The 19,203-nt window shown below is 44.2% G+C and overlaps 2 protein-coding genes across 2 annotated transcripts in view; one reads left to right on the top strand and one right to left on the bottom strand.

Annotated features, from left to right (window-relative positions):
* ttc23 (tetratricopeptide repeat domain 23) overlaps positions 1 to 951 on the top strand; it is a 30,725-nt gene extending 29,774 nt beyond the window's left edge. Inside the window, exon 11 of the mRNA XM_079568395.1 lies at positions 819 to 951. Within this exon, the coding sequence (XP_079424521.1) occupies positions 819 to 936 (118 nt within the window). The 3' untranslated portion in view covers positions 937 to 951. The remainder of the gene's footprint in view (positions 1 to 818) is intronic.
* Positions 952 to 4,822: 3,871 nt separating this feature from the next.
* Positions 4,823 to 17,013, bottom strand: synm (synemin, intermediate filament protein). Its single transcript, XM_079567387.1, has 6 exons — positions 16,355 to 17,013; positions 12,353 to 12,698; positions 9,389 to 9,513; positions 8,477 to 8,556; positions 6,829 to 8,075; positions 4,823 to 5,982 (listed from the first exon to the last, which is right to left on the bottom strand). Exons 1-6 carry the CDS (start codon positions 16,816 to 16,818, stop codon positions 5,392 to 5,394), a joined length of 2,853 nt encoding a protein of 950 aa, XP_079423513.1. The 5' UTR covers positions 16,819 to 17,013; the 3' UTR covers positions 4,823 to 5,391.
* Between the last annotated feature and the right edge of the window lie 2,190 nt (positions 17,014 to 19,203).

Genomic DNA, 19,203 nt, shown 5'->3' with positions numbered 1-19,203 from the left:
CAAAACTTCAACGCCGATTTCCAAGGGATTCCTTATTAGACTCATTTGAATTCTCTAACTCTCCCCTTTCCAATGCGAACAAACGGGAAGTGTTTATCACTTTTTGTTATATATATTATATATATTTGGAAAGGTCCCACGCATTTATTTCAGTACCCTTATCATTAGGCTTATCTCCTGTGAGTGGACTCGCCTCTCTTCAGACCTGACTGGGACATCACCTGCTCGTCTACAGGTTCATAAACCAGAGGCTGCATATAAACCACATGTTGTTAAGGCGCCATCTTGTTCTGTTGTAATGATGTCGTCAATGATTACGATGGTGACAATCAATAAAGTTAAAGAGGGGGTATTATGCTTTCTCAATCACATAGTCTATATCACACTACAATGATGAGCAAACCTTCTGTTTGTCTGTAAATGCAGTAAATTAGAATAACTGCCGTGTATAAAATGTCTCTCTCAAAATGGCTGTAGTGAATGTCTTGAAATAGGCCTCTGTCTCTTTAAGAACCTCTGACCCTTTCCGACACGTCCCCTCCACACGCTGTCTGTGGCATCAGTGGGGAGGGGGTTCTGCTGAGGAGCAGTGGTTGGTTACTCGGCTGGTGACGAAAGCTCGGAGGCGTCTCCAGGAGGTGGGGGCGTTCCTAGGAGGACTCAGGCAAACCTATCCCTAAAATGGCCGCCATCAGAGTTTTTACAGATTACTCAAAAATACGTGAATGTGCCAAGGCAACACTTCAGGCATGTTTTTAATGAGGGAATGACATAATAAGATGATGTAAAGCTTAAAAAAGTCCTGTGTGTGTGTGCAGGACTTCGGAGGTGGCTGACCGACTGCAGAGGAGGGGCAAGACCAAACCCAGCGCCCGCTCACCTGCTATGCCACCCGGGGACCCAGACAAGTTCTCATCCAATCAGGAGACGAGTTAAAGGGGACATATCATGCAAAATGAACTTTTTCATGCTTTCAATTATGCTACAAAGTTTTTCCCCCCATGAAGCACTTTCAGGAACTGTAATGCTTTTCTCTCATCCAGTTTGGTGTCATGCTGTTCATACTGGTTGTTTCTTCTTCTACTTGAAAGTCCATAAACCATCACTTGAAATGTTCTGAGCCGTTCTCCCGCTGTTCCCCCAAAGGCTGGTATCTTGTTCTTATCATGTGGAATTCCCCCTGCCGCCAGTAGAGGGTGCTCCAAGCCACATGAGATTGTTTTTTGTTTTGTTTTTTAAGCTCTTATGTTTTAGTTGAAATGATATGTGGAAAAATCAATGCTGAGGCGCCAAAAATTAAGTCTATAAGTCACAAATATGCATGATATGTCCATGTTCATTTAAATAAAGACATAGATTAATCTTTTGTATGTATTGTACTGCACAGAACTCTTTCACAGGGTCGTACGGTGAGCTCCAGAAATCAGAATTCACAGTTGCAATGATCAGCTTAACTTGCACATAAAATAGACATGGAAAAGCATTGAAAGTCATGAAGTGAATTGTGCCCAAATTAAGGCCTTAAATGTCATTGACGCATTAAATTGGATTCAAACTAACATTGAAGCTGAATTTATTGGAAAATGATGACATCACTCAACATTTTTTACCTCATAAGTTCTTTGAAACGACCAAAATGAAAACAGGGGTTCTCAAACTTTTCAGGCCCCGACACCTGAAATCTAAAATCCCTCAACCAACGACTCACCACCCCCTTCTGTTTGCATGTAATTAGCATTTATAAGAATTTAAAGGGACTAGGCGGAATTTAAAAATGATGTATTATCCTCCCCCAACATGCTCCAGCAATGTCCTAATGTGCAGAATGAGTCCAGACATATTCACCACAACGGCAGCTAAAAGTCTGCACTGTCACTCAAAAAGTTTGTATTTTGGGCCCAAGTACCAACTATCTCCGTCATGCACAAGCGCAACATAGAGACTGCAGTTACGCGTAACACCTGAGGTGGCAGTAGCGAGTAAAAAAAGACAATTTCCATCAGGTGCCTTTAAAGAAGAACTAAGTAACTTGTTTACCTTAAATCCTTTTCGTGTTCCCTCTGGGGGTAATACAAGTGTTAATGGGATGATAATTGTGAGGTCTTTAATCTACCCGTTGTGTCTCTAGCCAGAAAACCATAATTGCAACTTCCCTGCCTCTGGGTTGGAGGCGCAATACACACTAATGAAATAATAAGAAGCTAACGGGTAAAGCTAACTGTGGGTGAGCACCACTTTAGCAGCAGCCAAGTTTGAGTGAAAAAAAATATCTCCATTGTATCAGTGAGTTGTGGTACAATGTACAAAATCCCTCTCCCCCTTTGTCTTTTCTGTCAGCGTAGTAATTACCCTCAAGGACAATTAATGAGTAAAAAAACGCAACATGCTACAACACCTGCAGTGGCGCTTATGTCCTCTAGGGACACGAGTTACTTAGTTCTGGTGCAAAACATTTAAATCCAGTTTAATGTGGATATACTGTGGTTTGATATTTAGCTTGATTTCACTAAAATACACAGTTTTGGGAACTACTGGTCTATTCAGTTTGCGTGCACTAATGCTTTTCTGCGTTTGTGGCCTTAAAATCAAGTGTTTGGGCATTAAAAAGCGTCTGCCTGTACAAACCCTGATGGACTTGTATTATTAACTAAAAGCTACTCATTTTTTGTAGATTTTTTGTTGTTAAATGAAATCCCTTTTACACTTACTGTACTGTATCTGAGCCAAAACACTGTCCACAGCCTTTGTCTACTTTTTAAAGTATACTGTAACTTCTAACTTTCCAAACACAGAAGACACAGTGTTTTATACATTCACCATTTATTCTCATTAAAGCATTCTGAAATGGCACCAAACGACCTGTTACAGTGTGCAGCATACATCCAAGTGAACAAACACGTGACGGAGACGGCTCATACAACTAACAATAACAGATGAGGGACAGTCGCTGGAGCGCAGACAGTAAAGTATAATGTCAGATGTGCATGTACACCGACTAGACCGGGCTCGCGTATCTCGGGTCCTGGCACCGGCGCACATCACAAGTCCTCACGGTGACCTGCCTCTGAGCTCCAAGGGCCTGAAATATCCCCGTTTGGGAGCAAGGCCAAGAGCAAGAGCCAGACTGCCAAGTAGTATGAGTTGACAAGACGACAGAGTGAAGGAAAGCAGTGCTCGATATGTTCTAGGAAATGACTAAAGAAGGCGATGTGTTTTCAGTTTTGTAGAAATATTTTTTTTGTAGCTTTCTGGTTGGGTTTTAACTAATAACTCATTTGTATGGCTAATGTCAGTGGTTCTCAAATTGTTGTAAGGTTGTAGCCTGGCAAGTCGAATGCCACTTTCTTATCTAAAGCAGGAGTGTCCGAAACTCTGCTCACAACCAATCATTTTCAGCGTCTGGATGATGGGACGGTTCAACAATCGTCGTAGTCGTCGTTGGGCGGTTTGTTTATTTTTGTAGCCTGTCAGAAGACACTTTAATCTCCAGGAGCGCCCTGTTATTCGCAGCCAACTTTAGAACGTCCCTCGCAGCTGATCACATCTTTAGCACTTGGTCCTGTTTACTTGTGTGTTATTTGTATAATGACTGGCTCGCCTGGAGGGGGTGGAGATCCCAAAATATACAGAATATCTAACAAATGTGTGATGAGAAAACGTGAAATCACAATCCCAGCAAGGAAAAGCGCTAATGCAGCCCAGCTCTGACACCTATACCCTCCTCTACGCTACTCTACTTTACCCGCGTTTAAAGTGTTTCCACCCGCCAACTTTACAGTAAACTGGTGCCTTTCTTCAGTACCTGCTTGGCCCGGGTTAGAACCAGGGCCAAGCAGGTACTGAAAAAAGGTGCTGTTTCCAAAAGCAAAGCCATATCCATAGATATGCACCTGGTATATGGATACAGCACCAGATTCTACAGAGTAATGGAAACACAACCAAGCCAAGTAGAGTAGGACCAAACAAAGTGGAGTAGAGTAGGGTGGGGCCGTGAATGAGGATGGGTTCAGCCCTTGACCATTTGATCCACTGTCCACTCTAGAACCAAGCCTGCGCACTGACATTGCTTATTGTTAATGAACACAGAAAAACATTTCATAACACAGATTAATATTGCATACATTACTTTTTTTTTTTTTTTTTGCATTTTGTTCTATCCAGCTGTGTTTGTGGTACAGAAGGCCAAACAAGGCAAAGGCTGAGAGTGAAGGGGCGCAGTTAGCTGTGACGAGAGCGAGCACATAGATGACATCGTTGTTTCAGTTTATGTAAAAAAGCCCTTTTGGAACAGATTTTTCAGGACATTTCCGAAGTGGTTCCTACAGCAGTTTCTGGGTGCACACGCTTCCAGTTGTGTGCGTGTTATTGCAATATTTTCCCACAAAATGTCACTTAAGTCGCACCCTTCGACACCCAGCCCGTGCACTGACTGACAACAGAAATTCAGAAGAAAACATGTAATAGTGCATAACATTCCAACACTCAAAAAAAAGTGCGGCACAGTCCAGCTATGACATCGGAGGAGGTGCTTAAGCTGTACACCGGGTTAGTACAAAAATATAGATCTACAATAGCCATATAGAAGTGTAGGACCCCTGCACAGTGCTGTCCGCAAAGACGCTACAATATCTAGTTTGAAAGTAGCCCAAGTCAGTGAGTATTAAGTGTAGTGTTAGGTACTTCTTCGAGCACCACTGTTAAAGCTAGGCTATATTTCAATCATTTAACTGAAATCCCTTTTACACAATATCGTTAGAGCCATTTACCTAGTGTTTTAGTTAACTATTTTCTGTAAAAAGAAAAAAGTTCAAAAACCCTTTCTTAGTTGTTGTTTTGTTTCCCCACTTACTATAAATGTTATTCTATTCGAAATAGCAAATTGAAAGGCTTCGAGATTGGTTACAAAAACCAGGCTGACAGATTGACATTCATGTGTTGATCTGCTCATTACCGCTCATTTTAAGAATAACGTGAGGCCCAAAATAACATCCATTTGAACACACTTGCTCAGACAATCCATGCACGAAACAATCATCTTCTAAGGCTCATTTATGCTCCTGCTGTTCGTAAACAGGCGTTTTCAGGCTTTGTCATTGTCACTGCATTTATATTCGGATCGTTTCTCATGTGCTGCCTCTGCTACGGCGTCCATTAAAGAACTTACAGAAACCGGATGAAAAAGAGCAAACATGACAGCACCTACACTGTTTGTCTGGAAAGTTCAAATCCCTTTTTACCTTTAGCCATTTGTTATGCATCTTACATTGAGCCGCATGCAGTCATGTCCCCAGCAGTTATATTTTGTTTCAAGAGTAGGACATAAATGAGCCTTACCAATTCAATTCATCCACGTGCTCTATCAAAAGCATTTGACACCCTTCTAATGTCCTTCTAATCATCGGTCGGACTTTCCAGATACACAATCCTCTGCTCTTTCTCCTTCACCGGCTGCACCCCTGCCGTCTCCTCCTCTGCACCTCCTTGGACATGATAGCCGTAGGACGTCTCCCCTCTCATATACCTCTCCATTATGTCCTTCTCGGATATATCCCCAAACCCGGCATCGTCGTCGTCTTCATCGTGCTCTCCCGTGGATACCTTGAAGCTGTACCCTCCACCGCTTCCACTCTGGAACGCCTTCTCCAGACCTGTCCCCCTCAAAGCTGCCATGATTTGCTCCTCCGAAAGATCTCCGCTGTCGTCCAGCAAACCGGACTCCTCCAAGGTCTGCGAAACGTTCAGCTCGGCCACGATGGTCATGGTCCCGTCGTCGCTGGACTGCTCGAGTTTGCGGACGTCAACGGCGACCTTTTCCGGGCTTTCGCGGCTGATTTTGGCGAGGTAGGCCAGCTCCTCCTTCAGAGGGCCCGACACGGATTCCTGTAACTTCTCCAAAGCTCCTTTCAGCTGCTCCTTCGGTTCCAAAGAGTCCTCACGTAGAAACTCTAGCACGGATTCTTGGACGATGGGGGACACTCGGACCTGTGATAGAACATCCTTCAGTTAGATGCGTTCAAGTGGGATCAACATGAAGTTATATCCCTCTTTCTGTATCACGGTCAGTGAATGGAGTTTACCACAGATCTAAATGTTCAAACAGCATAATGATGATAAAGAGCTAAGGACTTAAAGGGATATTTCAGGATTTTTGACATAGGGCCTCATTTCCTAGTTATCCAGAGTGTTGCTGGTACCTGGAGATATTTTTTTTTGTAATTCATGCAGTTCTTATGTTTGAAGAGTTTCGTGGCGCTAGGCTAATGCAAGACTAGCGCATTTCTATGACATCAGCTCAAAAATCCTGAAATATCCCTTTAACACCAGGACTCTCCGACTAGTACTGTATCTCTCCAAAACTTTCCAAGTAACTCTCCAAAGGATTTCTACATTGATGCTTGATGTTTTCTTTTAATTTTGAACACTCTCAACATAATCAATAAACCTTTAGGTAAATACAGTATAGTATTGAAAGGAAACTCAAATAATTTCATTTAATTGTGCTGAAATGGCTATTTCCAATCTTGGCTTTTAACTGTCCATAGTTACTATATTCTCATAAAAGAGCACTTCTGTCAATTTGAAGGAATGACTAAGGTGTTCAATTAGAAAATAAATGTATATGATTTTAGTGTCAAGCTGCTACATATATGATAATTATTGAAAGGTCTGAAGATTTTCTGAACTTGCAGAACAAAAACCAGTGGGTATGACTTGGTTCTTTTAGAAATAGCAAATTAACCAAGTTTGCGTTTGATCATAGACCTGCATTAAAAAACAAAAAGTGTTAAACAGTAATTACACAACCTAGAAGAAATGTCCACTACTAACCTCTTCCTCGATGATGCATTCAGGGAACCCTTCCTTAAACGACGGCCTGTCACTTGTCACGTACTTGTACTCTTCGCTCACTTCCGGGGTGGCTCTCAGCGGCAGCATTTCATCTTGGTAATATCTCTCATCGGAAAGATCGTCCACAATCCCATAATGGCCGTATGATGTTATCCCGAGACCTTCTTCTGTCTCTGAGAAGTCGTCCGGCGTGGAGACGAAATACTCCCGAGGTTCCCTTTCCTGGGACATAAAAGAATCGCTCTCTCTTGAAACCTCCTCCACTTGGCCCAATCCTTCCTTCCATTGTTCGCTCGTAGCCTTCGTTGGCACGCTGTCTAACTCCTCGATTTGATAATAAGACGCTGCTGGTTCTGGGGAATGTTTCTGCAACTTCTTGATCTCCATTTCCTCATCATCGCTAAAAGATTCCACCGGTTCCTCGATAATTTCAACATTAATGGACTTGTTGGCCAAATCCTCTCCCCCCGTCACCCCGCTCAGCAAGCTCTTGATCATACTCGCAGTGGCCGTATCGTTGATGTCTTCCAGTGAGACCCTCTTGACTCCTTGGTTCAGAAGTTCCTCCAAATCGGAATCCTTTGAAATGTTCAACTCCTCCTCGACTTTCGATTCCAGCACGATTTGCGTCTTGGTGGTTCCATCTTCTTGCTGGATTCTCTGAACGTGATAGCGGACTTTGGAATCGTCTGACGCTTTGGCCTCCAAGCCTGCTGGTTTGATGACCTTCTCAATGATCTCCTCGACAGAAACGGTGTCCAGGACCGCCTTGCCGCTTGGTTCCACTGATCCAACTTTTCCCAAGCTGCTGTCAAATGCCTTTTTCTCCTCTCTGGTCTGCGATACATAGCTTTTGCTTGACGTCTGGCCTCGCATGCTCTCTTGTTTTGCTTCACTAGATTGGATTATAGAACTTTGGTTGTTGAGTTGAGGCCCCGGTTTTGTTTCCGGTTGTTTGTGTTTGGTTGCTGCGGTGGTGGTGGGCATTGTGGAAGACTGGGCAGCCCGTGCTTTGGTGAAGGAGACCATGTCCCTCCTGGCTGCGGGGCTTTGGTGGCGGGACACTGAAATGGGGATGACCCTGGAGGGGCTGAGAGCTCCAGAGGTGGGCCTAGGCACAGGGGATCGTCTGTAGGAGGATGCTGCCGGGGAGGACCTGAGGTTGGGGGGATGTAGGGTCGAGGAGGATACTCTGGGAGAGTAAGGCTGAGGGGGCTTCTGGATTTCTGTCGACAAGAAGAGAATTTAGGTAAGAAAGAGCACAAAAGTATTATTGTGGTACAATCGTCCACAAAAACATTGTGGTTTTAAAGTAGCTACATTACTACAACGGTCAAGGTTTACGTAGGAAACCCTGATTCGTAATCTATTTTTTCTGAATCAAGGATGTCACTAGAGCTGTGGAGTTATTTTGGAGATTCAGCTACACATACAGTTACTGGGGAGACCATTGTTGGGCGAGGTTTGAACCACATACCGTCACCACACTACCATCACATCAACAAAAAGTGTTTGTGTGGGCTTTCAGTTGAACAAGACTTTAAAAAGAATCCATCTGGGCTGGCTCATCGAAGCAACTCAACATGGATTTGGGTGTGAGTAATGTCAACACAACGCTTGCACATACCAATAATTCTCTCTCTGTGGTGCTGGTTCTGCCTCCTGTGAGACTCCTCTAGGTTTACCCTTTCGCCTTCCAAAAGAGCCCTGGGAAAGACACAAAAAACAAGCATTACAAATTAAAATCATCCACCATTTTGAACCGTGTTATGAAGGATTACTACCTCACAAAGCGCTGTATCTCATCCGCATCCGCCATCTCAACCCTCTCCAACTATAGCCTGACTTTAGCCAAGAAACTCACCATTTAAGGCCAAAAAACAGTGTAGTAAATTAGGATCAGGTTGGACAGGCTCACCCTTATTAAGAAATGATTCCTAAAGCAAATATTATCCGAAGCAAACTCCCATGAAAAGACGGCAGCCTCCTCTGAGAGAGCCTTCCGACTGACTGAGCTAAAAATACGGGCCACAACACTGGGCAGGGGCAGGCCACAGGTCAGTGTGAATTCCAATAAGCACGAACTGACGCAGAGCACACGAGCTGAGGCCGTAACTCACACAGGCATGGCCCCATACGGAACAACTCCATAAACCGGGAATGTGCCATGTAGGGACACACATATGCAAATAAATAACGCACAATGAAGAAAAACCCATGATTGTCCGAGGGGCATTTGTTGATCTTTTGTGGCTTAAAGCATTGGGAATTTACTTGAGGTTCCATCACAAAAAGCAAAAACAAGAAAGAAAAAATTAGCTAGAGTCTTGTCTTGGATTCACTTTTCGGCGACTCAACCTGGACTTAAATCAAACTTTATTTAATGACTTAGGACCTGGACTGGGCCATGCACTGGAAGAATTGACTTGTTTTTCTGGACTAGTTCTTACTTTGGTTCTGACTGAAACAATGAGGACTCTGGAGTGATTTGAACTCCAATGATGGTAACTCGAGCTTTTGTGAAAGTGTGTGTGCCCACCTGTATGCAGCCAGCTCCAGCCCCAGGTCCATCTTGTGCTTCAGAAGCTGCTCATGCTCGACCATCTTCTGCTCGATGGAGTGGGCCATCATCTCCCTCTCCCGCTGCAGCTCGTCGATGATCATCTACAGGTGCAAGACACATGGGAATACTTTACACTTGTCATGTCAACGATTGGTCAGGATGCAATTTTGACTGTATGGTGTTCTGAATAATAAATCTGTGGATGGTAAGGTGTCCAAATTGAACACATTTGAAGACAATGAAGACGTCCAGAGTTTAGTCATTAAGCTTTAACTGCTGAAGGCTGACATTGGCACTAACTTGGACTGTTCAAGTCTGGTAAGGTCCGTCGGAGGAGAAATCTTGGGGAGGGACCACTGTCCTACATAACATCGCCATTAACCATGTGTGTCTGTCCAGCCCACCTAGTCTACAGCCTTGTGTTCAAAAATACAAGATGGGTCCCTCAATGTTCATTTCTAAACTTGTCTTAGCCTTATCTGAATGAATAATTGCCCTGAGAAATAAAGCAAAAAAAAGGACTGTATATTAGCCAAAACACCAGACAAAGCAGTGAAAAGAGCAGCTTAGCAACCTTGTTAATGAACTCCAAACGCTTTTATGTGAACCAGAACTCCAGCAGTTTTCAAATTTGTGTTCTTTATAATGGAATGCTCCGAAACCCAAAGGAATTTCAATGGGTTTGATGACACAAACTCAAGCTTTATGTTTGATTTCAACATGTTTTATGGACAAACCTTCACACAAACCATCTTTTAATGTCGTCTTTACTTTACGTCGCTAACATGACATCTTTCTTTAAATCCCTCTGATGTACAATACCCTTCACCCATCCGCCATTACATTCCCTGTTTCCCCAATTCCTGCAGGCTACACTTGTGTCCATATGTCCGCTATATGTCATCTCTTAGCAGTAGAGCTGAGACGTCCCTTTTCCTGCCTGTGCATGGGACTCTATCCGTCGGGGCTTATGGGGATTTGTCAGTCTGCGGGTAATAGGTTTAAGTGCTGCTGGGATGTGGGGGGAGGAGGAGGTGCCTTTTAGTGCCCGGACACCTCCATCCCGCAGAAATCACATCATGCTCATGTCATGTGTCCGATCTATGGTGTGCTTAAGAGGAGTGAGGGCAGTGATGTATTAGAGCTAATGAGAAAGCTGCTGCAGAGAGGTTTCAAAGACCTACACTGGGCTGGACTATTAGCTTTAGCCGTTGCTGTTTTCAGATACCTTTATGGTGAACTGGGTGCATTATTTCTTTGGGTAAACATTTCATAAACCTACATCTTTCCAAAGTTAAAGCTTGGTTATTAAATAGTACCTTCTAACTTCAGGCAAAACCAGCTTTAGTCATCGTTGTACAGCCTCATTAGCGCATGCTACGTACACTGCCTTAAAGTAATCCAATTTAGTGGTGATGTCAGTGCAATGCTGTCCAAAAGCACTGTATTTTCTTTTTTTAAATCTCCTTGTACAATGTTGGAGCCAGCTGCGGCGAGAGCGTGGGTGTGGCCAGGCCTCAAGGTCACGGAGGAACATTCTGCTCATTATGCAACCACATGGTTCCGTTTAAACTGGATTTTCACCCATCTCCTTGAGAATATGCTGACGTCACCTGAAGGAACGGGAGCCAATGTTGCTCTGTGTGGTCTGTCATTCAAATTTTCCCAAGAGAACAGTCAAATAATGGTAGTTTTGCCAACTCCAGCTAAAATAAGTATCCAACACACAGATGCCTGTCGCTGCCCAGCTTCTGTGGCGGTTCAGTGGACAGTTCTCTTGTAAAATTTCTGCAAGGATTGATGGGACTTCCTTTATGCAACTGTTTGGCTATAGCCTCTATCCTAACAGGACAGCTTAAGGTAAAAAGGAGTGAAGAGTGGGAGAGACAACCAGCAAATTGATCTTGAGAGGTTGGAATATAGGAGCGGCTAACCATCAAACCACTCCACTTGTGCCAAGGTTATAGATTCTTGAGGCAGGCCTATAGACTGTTATTGCTGTTAAAAGGAAATAAAAATGGCTGTCAATGGTTTAAGAGATATACATTACAAAATGAACACCAAAAAAAACAACAACCTGAAACTACAAATGAATGTATTCTACTTTTAAAGTTAGGGTATGTGACCGAGATATAAGATAAACATGTTCAAACCAAGTATTAACTTTACTGATGACGATTGTGACGCCTAAAAGCGGTTTAGAAATGAATCCCAGCCCTCGTCTCTCCTGCTAAGAGAGCAACATCTACAGTGAAGCGACCCGACATGATGTTATGCCTCTCTCTAACAAAATGGGTGCGAGGGAGTCCAATTTATTGGGTCAATCAACTCAAACGGGTCTCTCTTGCAAATGAGACTTTGGGCCTGACCTCGTGTTTCTAAACGCAGACTACCGCGTAGCATTTTGCGCAGAGTAGGAGCGCACTTTGAGGTCTTGGGAAGTACGTGGGGTGGAGAAACACCCATGACCAATGGCGATGTTATGTACAAAAGCACTGTCCCCCAACCAGACTCCGCAGCCAGGGGACCAGGGAGAGGGGTTGTGGGGGGTGAACATGTGCCTTTGTTTTGGTCGCGTTGACAACAACGGCCGAGCGAGTGCCGATCCGCGCCACAGCGGGACCGAAATAGGCTATTTCTTGCTCTTGAGGCACGGACATTGTTAGCTCACAATGGAGTTAATAGAGTTTTTAGTTTGACCTGTGAGAGCCTATATTATGCTGAAGGGTTGATTCGCTGCCAGCCGGTAACACAAGGCCAATGAGGGGCTCTGGTCCGGCGACAGAAAGAGACGCTCAGGTTTGTTGTAGCGCATCCAAAAAACACTACATTTACATTTTACTCCCCCAATGTCCAAACTCAGACTAAAATCTGATTCCTTGCATACCCCAAGTTGTGATGCCATCTGAAACCCATCTCTGAACATCCCCTTGTCATCACCTGATATTCCCCGAAGTCCGTCTGGAACTTGTGCTGCATGTGGGCCAGCTCCTGCTCCAGCTTCAACTGCGCCTGCCCGTGCCGCTGGGCCTCGGCCCGGGTCCGCTCCAGCTCCGCGGCGTACGTGGCCTTCTCCCGCTCCATGTCCCTCAGCCTGGCCTGGTCCTCCCTGACGGCCCGCTCCATCTCCTCCACCTTCAGCTGGTACATGTCGAATGTCTTCACCCAGCCCTCCGACAGCCCGAAGGCGAACTCCTGCACGTCGTCCACGCTCACGGCCGGCTGCAGCGGAGAGCCCGCGGGGAACGCGTGGAGGGCAGGGCTCATCCTGGTCTCCACTTGTCGCCTGGAAAGATGATCATGATTTTCACCATTGTTCGGAAGCATTAAGAGACCAAATGACTGAGTCTAAACTAGGGATGTCAAGATTAACCGCTGTTATTAAAGTTCACGGTAGATTAAAGGTGCACCATGCAACTTTTTATGTTAAAAAAAGTTGATTTTAGTGCGTATTTGACATTTCAGTGACCCAGTGGCCATATGTGGTCAGCTTAGTGCCTTTACTTTCCATCCCGGTGGCACCTATGATGCTCCAGGATACATTTTATTTCAGGTTTTTAGGGGTTTCTGGTAGGTTTTCAGAATGGAATGTATACGTAACCATGGATGCGGTCCAATCAGCAGTGAAAAGCTAAAAACAATTCTTTGTTTTGTTATTTTGTCTTTGATCCTTGAGTGTCCTACAGGCCATTGGGGTGGAAAGTTAAGGCGCAATGCTAACCACCCAAGCATCCTCTGGGTCACTGAAAGGTCAAATACGTATTGATATCAACTTCTATATTACATAAAAAGTTGCACAGTGCACCTTTAAAGGGACTATACGGAGATAATAATGATAAAATAATGCATTTCCCCCCCCCTACATGTTCCAACAGTGTCCTAATGTGTAGAAGGAGCCCAGAGCTGTTCACCACAACTGCCTCTAAAATCCTGCACTGTCACTAAAAACGGTGTTACTTCGGGTCCGAATTGCCATCATGACCTGAGGTGGCAGTAGTGAGTATAAAATGGCTAACTTGCATCTAGCCCCTTCAATGTAAGAATGATAAATCCACCCCAAAGCATATACTGTATATGTATGGAGTCAGCGGGAGGTTCAATAATCCAACTTGCACAGAACAACTCTTATCCATCTTCATGATCATTGTACAACGTTACCAAAAGAAGAGTCCCAAAAGAAGAAGCAGCGTTTGTTAAAAACAAAAGTGAAATTGTGCGAGATCAGAATCGTGCAAACGACTCTTAACTAACGCAATCAGACGCCTTTCAGGACTTGTCTGCAGAGCGGTCATTGTGTTTTATTTGCTGTGAGTGATTTGTGAAAACATTGCCATTTCATTTTGATTGTGATTTCGCACATGTCTAGTTGACAACATGTGTAGGCTATTCATGTAGGCCGGGGTGGGCAAGTTTGCATCGTGGGGGCCATTTGTATCACTGCCAAAACATCCAAAGGCCGAACCTCAACATTGTACCTAAAGTAAATAACTATTGTCTGCAAATGCCAATGTTTTACATCAGGGGTTCCCAAGTGGCAGGGCTTTGGGACCCACCATTACCCTCGGATGACAAGCCGAGGACCCAAATAAAACTGTCATTTGTCATATATCGTATAAAATATCGTATTTTCAACACAACTTGTTGTTGAACAAGCAGTAGATTTCCCTTTAAGATTGAAATTATGATCAAAACAACCCAATAACATTCATTTTAACACACACATTTAGTGTTTCCGTGCAGTTTCAGATGGAAAATATTGAAGAAAAGTTTCCTTTAGACTCGCGACCCACTGAAAATGGTTCTGTGACCCACTTTTGGGTCCCGACCCACCAGTAGAGAATCACTGTTTAACATTATAGATGACCAAGCAGGATGTTCCGACTCATTTTTAAAATACTTACACTATCATTTTCAGACAACTTTAACAAATATTTGATCTCTTATTTGATCAATAATATTTATCAAAATCATCTTGGGGGCCAGAGGTTCTGTGCTGGAGGGCCGGATTTGGCCCCCGTGCCTGACGTTGCCTACTCCTGATGTAGACTATTCAGTACAAGCATAAAATTGCTCCTCAAAAAGAAGATTTTTAAGCTTATTTTCCTCTTAGTACCATTTCATTAAGACATTTTTTATGCATTTTTCTATTTATATCTAAAGTTTACTGCTGCTCTTTGACAACCTCTAAAAGGCAACACACCGATACTGAGGGGCTCATTTACTAAGCGTTTGCTCACGTGAAAAATGAGCAGCACGAGGGTCTATTTCTGTGACATTCATCATTTCAAATGTGAAATCAAGTGCAGCATGTGCCCACATAACACCGTCTTTTACTTTTCAGCTTGCACTGGCTATTTAGCTCCTCTCTTGCTAAATGACTCCCCTAAGTGCACAGGAACCTTGATCGAATCAGAACTGTGATTAGTTGAGCACTTAGCAGGGGATTCTTGGAAAAACTCCACGATTACTTTAAAAGAAAGGTTATTTTTACTGATGCTTTTCAGTAAAAGGTTTGAGTTTAAGAGTGTTGTCGCAGTATTTTGAGCTTAGTTTGGTTTATTTTGAACTTGAGTTAAGTTTAGTGGATCACTTAGTAAAAATGTTGGCAGGATCCTCCAGATGGGGGGGGGCACTCAGATATAAATGGCCAACTCAGGGGGTGCTCGCGACACATTGTCCAGGGGCGGATTGGCCATATGTCCATTCTGGAAGAGCACAGAAGGGCCACTGGTTCTAGGGCCACCGGTCTGGCCTCTCACATTACCTTACCCTTACCCCCGGGCGAAACCGAGCTTTACCCAAATCTAAAAGCTTAACCTCTTAACTCCCGCCTGAACCGAGAGGATCTTTTTCCTCACGTCATCAGATTTTTTTTCCATCATTTTTTTGTTGGGTATTCAACTCATTTTTGTCACATTTTTTTGTCAATTTTTTTTATCACATTTTTGTCACATTTTTTATTTTTTTTGTCACTTTTTTGTCATTTTTTTGCCACTTTTTCATCACTTTTTTGTCACTATTTTCACACCTTTTTTCCAGAAGCTTTTGGATTGGGGTAAAGCCAAACTGGAGAAAATGTGCTCGGTTCAGGTGGGAGTTAAGGGGTTAAAAGAAAAGCATCCAAAAACAAAAATGCGCTGGAAAAGCAACAAAAAAAGTGACAAAAACACAACAAAGTGTGACGAAAACGTGACGACAAAGCCATGAAAAAAGCGATGAAAAAACAACAATAACATGAAAAATAAAAACGAAAAACAAGAGACGAAAACACAACGAAAAAGTGACAAAAAAGTGATGAAAACTCACCAAAAAAGCCACAAAAAAGTAATGAAAAAGCAACAAAAACATGACAAAAATGCAGCAACAACGTGCCAAAAAGTTACCATCACTTTTCTAGATTTGAGCTTTCAAATGAGGCGTCACAGTGTTGCTCTCCAGTCAAGAAGCTTTTAGATTTGGGTAAAGCCGAACTGGAGAAAATGCTCTCGGTTAAGGCGGGGGGTAAGAGGTTAACGTATGTATTTGTGGAAGTGTCACATTTACGCTAATTTGGGCCAGGCTGACGAGAGTCCAGGGCTGTTTCTCAGTCCCAGTCCGCCCCTGGCATTGTCTTTGGGTTGTCGTGTATTTAATCCAATAAGACATTGCTTAACAACCTGTGCACATGCTATAGTCCAAAACCCATGGCCCCTAATGTATCAAAACATTAATAAAAATGGGCAATAAGCCTTTATCTCAAACGAATCAAGTGAGTGTTTATGCACCTGTCATATTTGGGGATTTTTAACCATCACATTTGCTCAGATCAGTTTTGGCCCTCAGACCAGACAAAGATCTGAACCTGTTGGTCCAATACAGTCGAAGTATAAACTATTGAATGCTCAGTGATTGTTGTTAGGCCTGTATGTCGTTCAAACTCCCCCAAAGTCTCCCCCATCCTACCTGAGTCGCTCCGTCTCCCGCCTGTGCGCCTCCTCCAGGCGCTGGCACTCGCCCTCCAGTTGGAAAAGCCTCTGTTGCAGTTCGCCGTTACTTTTGTGCGCCATGTCCAGCTCCAGCTCGCAGCCCCGCAGCTCCCCGGCCACGTCCCTGCAGGCGCCCGTCTGCTCCTCGCACAGGGACCGGGCCGCCTGCAGCTCCCTCCGCAGCCTCTCCCTCTCCATCTCCGCCTGGGACTTCTCCGACGACAGCAGCTCCACGGCGCGCCTCAGCTCCCTCATCTCGGCCTTGTAGGCGGGCTCCTGCCGCGCGCTCGCCCCGGTCCGCCTCAGCTGGCCGATCTCCCCGATGAGGCTCGCGTTCTCCTGCTCCAGCTGCTTGGTTCGGTTCAGGTACTGCGCCAGTCTGCAGTTGAGCTCCTGCAACTGGCGCTTCTCCGGCTCGAAAGTTCTCTTAAAGGGCAACATCTTGGGGTTTGTAAGTTGTTGTTTTTTGTCAGCGGGAGAGAAGGGCTGGGGTCCTCATCTGGTCGGATCTGGTGGATGTTGTTCACGGTCAGCGCGCTTTGGGCACGGGACAAGTGCAGCAGCAGCAGGAGGAGGAGGAGGAGGAGGAGGAGGAGGAGGAGGAGGAGGGCGCGGTCTGGAGGAGCGAGCAGAGGCGCGGCCCACCCACACGAGCGTCTCCGAGCAGAGCCGAGGAGGCACGAACGCCCTCCGAGAGGATCCGAGCGAGCCCGAAGGACGTGGGGATGCTGATGGGATGTCCCCGGGAGGGATGAGGGGGGGATACAGAGCTGACAGAGTATTGGCAACATGGGGCATATTGATCAGTGCGATGGGGGATGAATGATGAGCTTTTTAAAAGGGTCTGGTGTTAAGTAAGGACATCAAGGCAGGATGTAGGCCTCACATCCTGCCTTATGCAATTTGGAGTTTTGTTGTTTTGTATTACATTATAACTAAGTCAATGATTTGTGCATGTTCTCCCCGTGCATGTTTCCTCCAGGTACTCATGGTTTCCCCTACTAAAAACATGCACAATAGGCCAGGATGAATGATTTGCATGTGTGGATGAATGGTTGGTGGCCAGAGCTTACACCACCGTGTATTTGTTTATTTATTACAACAGAGGCAGCAAAGTCATACCTCCACTGTATGATATTCTCCCATATTGAATATTGTTTCACGGCCTGGTCCTTTGCTGGCGCCGCTGCGCTTAAACCCATTCAGCAGTTGTACAAAGCAGCTATTAAGGTACTTGATCAAAAACCCCAGTCTTTTCACATATGTGCTCTAAGAAACAAATATACATTTTTAAATTTTGAAAATCTAAAATGTTTTAAAATGAATTGCCTTGTTTATAGAGTGCTACATGACCAGGCCCCGCCTCCTCTTCGGGAATTTATTTAAAAAAAAAAGAAATTGTGAGACCAGCACTCGATCAGCAGTCAGGGGGGGCTGTGAGGTACAGTTCCGGAGGTGTTTCCATTAAGGCTTGCTCTAGTTGGAACACTCTACCCATGACCGAAAAGCAGCACCTACGTCTCATTTGTGACTATATGTCTGTGAAAGGCGCTATATAAATAAAGATCCTCTTCTTCTTCTTCTTAAGAGACAACTGAAAGAACGGCTTTTCTGCCAACAAAGGTGTGACCATTAAGAGGCATTAGACAGGAACATATTTTAAAGTATTTGCAGGTACAGGTGTGTGAGTGGGAGGGACGAGGGGAGTGGCCTATGAAAGAGATGCACTTTATGTATTGTGTAGTTGTTGTCCTTGCCTGTTTTGTCTGTAATGCACTGCTGTGTGTTGTGGCTTATGTGTTTTATATTTTGTATGTTCTTGTCTTGTTTTTTATGGGACTGCGGATGGAAATTAGCCTTGAGCTAAATCCGGCACATTTACAGCACTAGTTGTCTGTTCATTAATATGCACTGTCCCATTCAAATAAATGAATACATGAAATGAAAATATGGAGTGAATAGTCTATAATCCTCTCATGTAAAGCACATTTTGACCGAACCCTATATGTCCTGTTAGTCCATTTGTTAAAGTCAATCAATCATTTGTTTTGGACAGTCCCACATCACAACAGGAGCTGCCTCACAGGCTGCAAAGTCACTCTGATGCTGTTAGTGTTTTTCCTCACACTGGACACTGACAGGAAGTGACATAGATAGAGGCAAACAATTGTAAACTGTTGCCGTGTCGACCACGTTGTGTCAATGGGAAATGGGCCAGGGTTAGGGTCACTTCCTGTCAGGAGCTTAAAGGAACAGGCCACCGTTTTTCCATACTGAGATATGCTCTTACCTGAGCTTAGACGAGTTGATGCGTACTTGCCTGGTCTTTGTGCGTGCCCTCAGTCATGCAAAACGATCATAGATGTTGTTTGCATTTAGCCTCTCCCAGTATATTCCTATGGCTCCAAACTGGGGTCAAGTTAGAAGCGAAGTAATATTTTCAAAAGCATTAAAACCTGTCACATGCACTTTAAAGCTACACCGCGTAACGTTTCACGTATTTTGTTGCACATATTTTTCATCGTTGAAGAATATCTAGTAAATAAATGAACAAACAGCCTCTCCTCAGACCTGCTATAACTTAAGTGTCTCTTCCATATCATTTTTCTGTGACTTGCTATTCATTAGAAACATGTTTTGTTTTGCTGGCGACATGTGGGTGTGGCTTGTGGATCTGTGCAAGAAGCGGGCTCCAAAATGCTCCACCGAAACATTGGAGTCTTCAGGAGCTTAGTTCAGATAGACCTGCAAAAGTCTCCCAGACCCCACTCAGCTTCAAACATGTTTTGACATTTTCATTTGACAGTGCTGTGATGTCATTACCGT

Source organism: Gobius niger (genome assembly GCF_951799975.1).
Source record: "Gobius niger genome assembly, chromosome: 12".
NCBI classification, from domain to species: Eukaryota; Metazoa; Chordata; class Actinopteri; order Gobiiformes; family Gobiidae; genus Gobius; species Gobius niger.
Note: the sequence above shows the minus strand (reverse complement) of the source record. Positions and strands in the feature narration are given on the sequence as shown.